A 7,430-nucleotide genomic window follows, 5' to 3' on the forward strand; every position below is an offset into this window, starting at 1 on the left:
GAAACAGCCTCAATTTATTTGTAAGAAGCCAACAAAAAAAATCGGGCCCCTTGGTTACCCCCTTTCTTCTCGTTCAATTTACTTGTATAACGAGGTTACAATTCATCCGAACTTGGACTTGCGATACACAGTTCCTTGCGGTTGAAAGTTTAATAATTAATTAGTTAATTCATTCATTCATTCATTCATTGTTTCAGCATACTGTTGGGCATGGGGCCATTACAGTGGCGGGTCACAGTAAGAATTTCAAATATCGATACATATCACACATGCAGCAGTATACAAACAACACATTATCAAGTTCCAGGTATTGCAAGTGCAGTACAGCAATACAAGTACTAAAGTAGATCAGGGGAGGTATTCTGTAGGAGTCCACCTAGTGGACTGTCCATTTCGGCTGCTGCTGATGGGCTGGGGCCACTCGTTTCCTCCTCGCTCGTATAGCTGCATCCAATCAGCAGTGGCTGAAATGGACAGTCCACTAGGTGGACTCTTGCAAAATAGCCCCCCCCCCCCCCCTTCGCTGCAGTACAATGCCTCAGAACAATCAGCACATCAAGCTTGATATATTACTCGGGGAAAATGAATGTCAACAGAGTAAACCAGACTGAGAAAAATATTCAAGCCCGTCCTCAAAATTTTCTACTGAATTACAACGAAGCACTGAAAATGACACTGAGTTCCAATAGCCGAGTTGTTTTTTGGTAAGAATGAATTTGCATATACATTGAACACGTTGCTGGGGTACTTCGTACGCGTATTCATTCATTTATTCCTCTGAGGATTCTTCCTTGGCGTGCTGTTAAATGCTTTGTTATTTTTATGTCGTTTATTTTTTGTCAGTAAGAAACATAATTTATTTTGGACAGTTCTGGCTAATGTGGGAAGTTCCAGCAAGCGTAACATAGTTACTGACTCAGCCGAAGAGCGTTTTGAAAGAAAATGCGTTTCTAGCGTCTTCTTTTTTTTCACGCTTTTCTTTTTGTCTCCGCTCTTCTTTCTGTCTTTACTTCCCCTTTCCCTTCCCCTAGTGCAAGATAGCAAACCGGTGGCTTTAACTCTGATTAGCCTCCCTGCCGTTCTCTCCTTGGCATCTCTGTCTCTCTCTATCGTTTTTATCAGCACAGTTTTGTGCAATATCTGTATACTCCGAAATTGGCAGCACATACGTGAGATATGACGTTAGCTTAATGGAGATGCAAGCAAGCTTCGACTTCCGTCGTAGGCACCTATAGTTTCTTTACCACTGCTGAGCAATTTTTTTTTCAATATGGCTTCTTTATTTTAGGCTGCTTGATATTGGTACAGCGTCGGCTGTAGACAGAGGGGTAGAGCCTAGAGTTTAATTGTAGGTGAGTACTTCTTTACTCTTGTCCCCCGTGAAGCAACGGTTTTGTTTCGATTTATTTCCATTTTTCGATATGGTGCACCAATAACTGATGACTGCAAGAGTGCCATTAAGCGTTTGCTGTCATTTGCGTTGGCTATTTCAATATAAATTAAGCAGTTATCTGCAAATAGACTTGATGACAGATAACATAGCGAGTATCAACCACATTATGCGCATTTCGCTAAATCTATCAACGAAACGCCTTAGGCTTCGGTACTATGTTCTCACGTTTAGCTTATTCACCACAGTGCGCCATCTTCTCACTGAAATTGCTGGAATGTGTTATCTGTGGAAAACTTCAAGCACATTCTGATGCCAGAGTATTCAGACGGCAATTTAAATGCAGCTAATCGCAGGCCGCAACCTCAAATATAGCACGCCACCTATAGTTCCAAGCTGCACACTTAAATCAAAGTGCCAAAAATACGTTGCCTCAGTTCACAAAGCGTCTCGTTCATTAGGTGTTCATTACCATAGACCGAAAGCCTTCCATAATAATATGTTCAGCATCAGCATCGGCTAAAATTTTATCTTGCGGACAGATCTGGCATAAGAGTTGTCGTGGACACGGGCCCAGCTTCCTTCGCAGTTGGCACATCCCTCAAACGTCTCTTATTGTGCGCAGATTTACACAAATGCGTACATAACATGAAATCAGCTCCTAAAATTTACAGGCCTCAAGATTGGGGGGAAGAAAAAAGGTTCAATTTTTTTGAGAACCTTCGTGGGCAGCCTGGGGCTGAGATTTGCCTCCTGCCTGCTGTAATATGCTTGCCGTGTACTCTGTGTTGGCCTATATGGCCATATATCACGGAAAAAGCTAAACACTTTCACGGAAGCCACACACACTTGATTGCGTTTTAGTTTTGATAGCGACAGTGTACAGCCTACGCACAAGTGTAGAGCTCTCTCAACTATTACACTGCGGGAACGTGCATTCGTAAACGATTCCTGGCACCGAATCGGCACACGAACGGAGATATACACCGCTCCCTGCCTATTAGGCACAACGCTCCTTTCATACACGTTAAGGAGAGCGAAGCTCGCGGCATTGTCTGTGTCGAGGCTATCCTTGCAAGGCCGGCATGGTGGTGCTTGATGGTGTGGCAGTATAGCGGAGTGGGTTTGGCCGTTGCCTGCCTATCGCAATGCCCTCTGCCATGCCTCCCAATTTATGTTAACAAACCTCCTCTCCCAGAAGAGAGACAGGCTGCACAATGGGGGGGAACGCCAAAGCTCCTCGGTTTCGTCTGTCGTTCGCTCAGCGGACCGGTTGAGAGGAGGAAGACTCCGGGCGTCTGCTGCTGCTGCTGCTGCTGCTGTTTTGTGGAACACCTCGTCGGTCACAGCGCTCGAAGGCATGCCGCGGATAGGAAAAAAGAAGTCACCCCCCTCTCTCTCTCGCTTTTGGGAGCCTGCTTTCGCAGGTCCTTGATGAAGACGGCACGGTGGTGGCGAAAGTGCAGGACGGAGTGCAAACGCTACTACCGCGAGGCACGCCCCTCGAAACGGCGACCGACGCAGCCTGCGATGCCCCGGTCAGATCATTGGCTGGTGGCGCCAGGAGACGCCATAACGCCGGCAGCAGCGGCTTCTCTCTTCGTCTTTTTTTGTATTATATCTTTTGTCCTTTCCTTGCTCGAGAGGCTCCAGGGTGCTTTCCTCTTAGTGTATAAAAGCCGGTCCCCGCCGTTTGGTGGGCACTCTTGGTCTCTTTGTCTCACGGACAACATCTCACCATGAACGCCGTTGTAAGTATCGAATGCATCAACTCTCGGACGGCTCGGTGGGTCTGCCGGGCGACGGCCCACGTGGATTTTTAGCCGGTGGTTATGGATTAGTTTTTCAGCGGAAGGATAGAGGGAACAGGGGGAGGGGCGGGGTGGGGGACAGCAAAGGTTCAACGAAGAACCGTTCCGGCTCGACTTCGAGTACTTGCGGGAACCCTTAATGCGGGAACCTTTAAGAAAAAATGTTTACAGATACTTGTGAAGCACATTTCTGTATATGAGGACGTTCTTGGGCCGTTTGGCCCTAGTGGCTTTTCTGTACCACGCATGACACCTCACAGTCGACGCTGTCGCTAGAATGAAATACCGGGACTAGCAGGCTGTTAGGGGGCCCAGCCGGTAACGGACAACGCGGACTGCTCATGAAGGTGGATCAGGGCATCTTAGGTTTACAGTGCTAGAGTAAGCAACGCGAAGCATAGTCGAAACCGTGTGAGAGGGAAACCATAGCAGAAGAATTGCGAATGTTTCTAGGTGTACTAATGGGATGTAAAGAAAATTTCGACAAGCGTTAGAGCAGAACTGTGTTGGACAAAATAGTGCTTTGTGGAAAAGTGAAGAGCGCAAGAATACGGGGTACCTAGAAACGGATGTTTTATACTGAGCTTATGTAGATTGTTTTTCTACGCGTAGTAGTGGACAACTTACATGTTCTTCTCGGTTGTTCGAGCTACCAGTATTTACTGGATCGTGAAACGTAAATGTGCATGGATGCTAACATCAACGCATAATGCATCATGGGATATACGAATACACCACAGTCTTACAGTGCAAGGTATCTAACCTTACGAGTTTTGCCTACAAGACAAGGAAGCCGGATGTTTCTTGAATTAGAGGCGGGTAGCACTGTACAGAGGACGAACTTAATTAATTCGACAATTAGTCACAGATGTTTGTTCGACAAATAGCTGTTCGACAAATAGTTCGGCAAATTCTCGCTATAAGAATAACAGGCTCACTGCCTCGTGGTTTCCTAAAACTGATTGATATCTGCTAAATTGTAATGGTGTAGTGCTTATAGTGACATTCTGGCTCAACTTCGAGTACTCACAGGGCACAAAGGTTTAAGCATTCTTCGGAAAGAATGCTGGCATAGCAAATGTCGGCTCAGATCATTTGAGGTGAGATCTATGCATTAGAAAAAATGACACTTCTTTCTTATCGTACTTTAAATAAAGACTCTAATCCTCCGAGCCCACCAAGAGACTTTTGAGTTTGGGACTATACGTGATGCATAATGCATATAGGCTTAATTGTCCAAGTGGTCAATCGAACATGGAGTTAGGCTCCGTGTTGTAGGAAGCTTGTGGTCAAAGTAATTAATATTCTCAATTAATTGATTAGGAGTATGAGCACTGTTTTTAAGCAGTATTGATGCGATAGCGCTGTAATTAGAAAGAATGTTTGAGGAGAATATTTGTAGTGGCAATGAACAATCTATGCAGCAATGGTTTCGAAGTTGTTTTGAATTTTTGACACTACGTTACATTGCTTTCTTGCTTCCGACTACGTGGCCGTTAGCTGTATCTTGGCATGTACTACTCAGAGAGCACAGTTCACGTGTACGTGCGTGTGTGTGTGTGTAGGTTTTCTTTTTTTTACTTGTTTTTATTCTTCTCTCTCTCTCACCTATCGTATCCCCTTGCCCCTCCGCCAGTACAGGGTAGCCAATCGGAGATAATCTCTGGTTAACCTCTCTGTCTTTCCTTTGTCTTTCTCTCTCTCTCTTGTGGGCCACTGTATAGTAATCAAGAAATTGCAGGATATGCCCAGCATAAACAAAAAGATGCTGCTTGTATCTACAAAACACTGCAACTTCACCGTTGCTGCTTCTCACATATGTAATTAGAAACCGAAATTCAAAATATGTAATCGGAAACTGCGTTTTGTCTATGCCCTTAACTTATTGCCTTCGGACCAGTATATGTCTGCACTGGCTGTTAAATACGTAAAAGAAAGAGAGATTACCCTTCCATATGGCGAGGTATGACGGTAGTCAGTCAGTACTAGTCGCACTATAACGCAAGAAAATTGTAGCGATACGATCACAGGGCTTGCAGTAAAGGTCGGTGCCGTTTTTGTTCGCACGAATATCATTTGCAAGACGAGTTCCCATTGTGTATCTCAGTTCGTGGTTCGACACCATTTCTGAACATCCGCTTATGTGTTCTTGCACGGTAGATCGTACTTCTCGGTCTCGTCTCCGCCGCATCAGCCGGCTTCGTCGGTGGATATGGTGGATATGGTGGCTACGGCGGCTACGGCGGCCTCGGCTACGGCGGCTTCGGCTACGGCCATGGCGTAGCCGTCGCTGCCGCTCCCGTCGCTGTCGCTCGTCCCGTGGCCGTGGCTGCCCCAGTGGCCGTCGCTCGCCCCGTGGCTGTGGCCGCCCCTGTGGCCGTCGCTCGTCCCGCTGTGGTAGCTGCCGCCCCCGTCGGCCTCGGCTACGGATACGGAGGCTTCGGCTACGGAGCTGGTCTCGGCTACGGAGCTGGTCTCGGCTACGGAGCTGGTCTCGCCGTCGCTGCCGCCCCCGCGGTCGCCGTGGCCCGCCCCGTCGCTGTGGCTGCCCCAGTGGCCGTCGCCCGTCCCGTCGTCCACGCCGCCCCTGTCGCTGTGGCTGCTGCTCCTGTTGCTTACGGCGTTGGTCTCGGTTACGGTCACGGTCTCGGCTACGGTCATGGTCTCGGCTACGGCGTTGGTCTCGGATACGGCCATGGTCTCGGATACGGCCATGGTCTCGGCTACGGCGTTGGCTTCAAGAAGTACTAAGCGGTGAGCATCTTTGCTGCGGGTTCTGATTAGATACTTTTCGTATAAGTGTCCATACTTAGACCAGCGTACTTTCATTGACTGAGGACAGTCAAAGCAACGTGAGGAAGAGCTCGGAGGTGTGTTTCTTTGGGGAGGTTCGAGAACCACACGTTATATGGTCTAATTTGAACGATACCATGGGGAAGTTTACTGAGCACAGCTTGAGCCAGGATGGAAGTAACAAACACACCTTTGAGGACGTACTCGGTTTTCATGGTCGCACCCCCGCGTGCCCACTTCTAATTTTCGCTTGGCATGTACATGACTGCAAAATTACGAAGGCTTTAACGCTCAAGTCATGCCGAATACATTCCGCTGCATTCTGCTGCAACGAAACATGCGGAGCAATGCAGTCGTGAGCATAATGCTAGCGAAAAAAGAAAAAGACAAATCCTCAAAGAAATTCCGTTATGTCTATGACGTACGGCGCTGCCTCATTGAAAATGCTGGACTTTTGTAGGGAACAAGGGCCGAATTCACAAAGCTTTTCATTAGTAAGCGCTGTTTGTTGTTGGTGGGCTGCCTTTCATAAAACGAGCGGCAGCAGGACTCGCTGAAATTGTCTTACGAAGAGTTCTATCACAAGTGCATTTTGTGAATACGGGCCCTGCCTCTCACTCACACACGCAGTGTGAATGTTTCGAGAAACGGGGGCGAAGAAGATACTCATGAAAATGTTTATTACCATCTCTCTTTGATTACTTCGAGCGGGAGTACCATCATCGGCTGGCGCTTAATTTTTAAGGACAACGTTATTCTTGCTATATCAAATTGCGGCGCTGCTGCTTCACCAATAGTGCGCCATTCTGACTGTTTTCTCGTATCTTTTGTTTTACAGGTTTCACCACATTAGGATCTCATGCGATCACCTCCTCCCCTGTGGTGGATTCCCATGGATTCCATTGCCAAAAAGTTTCGCTTCACAAGTCACAGCAAGCGACCAAGATTGTGTTCAAAATAAATTGTTCGGGTTATGACGGGGTGCGTTTTCCCAAAACGAAAAAAAGACAAAACCTGTTCTCTGTCATTCACTCGTGAACAACCTGCAGTGCCTCAACAAGGCTTAGGGTTGGTCACTAGCGATGGCGCACGTGGCAACCTGCTTCAAGCGTTTCCAGTAGATTTTCAAGCGGTCGCGATCTGATTTACTGATTCGTGGGATACAACGTCCCAAAGCAAATGCTTGGGGACCATGGCAGACACAGTAATTAGTGAGTGCGGAATAATTTCGTCCATCAAGAGTTCTGTAATGCAGATCTAAGTCTGACTATGCGAACGTTTTTGTTTTCTGCTTAAATCCAAATTCCGCCCTCCCCGCACTGGGAGTCAAATCCGCAACCTCGTGCTACGCAGCAAGATGACATGATCGCTTAGCAACCGTGGCGATTGCACTCCCTTAAATGTAACCCAATAAGAGGAGATGGCTTGTGTTTTCT

The 7,430-nt window shown here is 47.2% G+C and overlaps 1 protein-coding gene across 1 annotated transcript; it reads left to right on the forward strand.

Annotated features, from left to right (window-relative positions):
- Positions 1-3,054: 3,054 nt before the first annotated feature.
- LOC129383367 (uncharacterized) lies at positions 3,055-7,007 on the forward strand. Its single transcript, XM_055067828.2, has 3 exons — positions 3,055-3,141; positions 5,362-5,955; positions 6,833-7,007. Exons 1-2 carry the CDS (start codon positions 3,130-3,132, stop codon positions 5,950-5,952), a joined length of 603 nt encoding a protein of 200 aa, XP_054923803.1. The 5' UTR covers positions 3,055-3,129; the 3' UTR covers positions 5,953-5,955; positions 6,833-7,007.
- The last annotated feature ends 423 nt before the right edge of the window (positions 7,008-7,430 follow it).

This window comes from Dermacentor andersoni, chromosome 8 (genome assembly GCF_023375885.2).
Source record: "Dermacentor andersoni chromosome 8, qqDerAnde1_hic_scaffold, whole genome shotgun sequence".
NCBI classification, from domain to species: Eukaryota; Metazoa; Arthropoda; class Arachnida; order Ixodida; family Ixodidae; genus Dermacentor; species Dermacentor andersoni.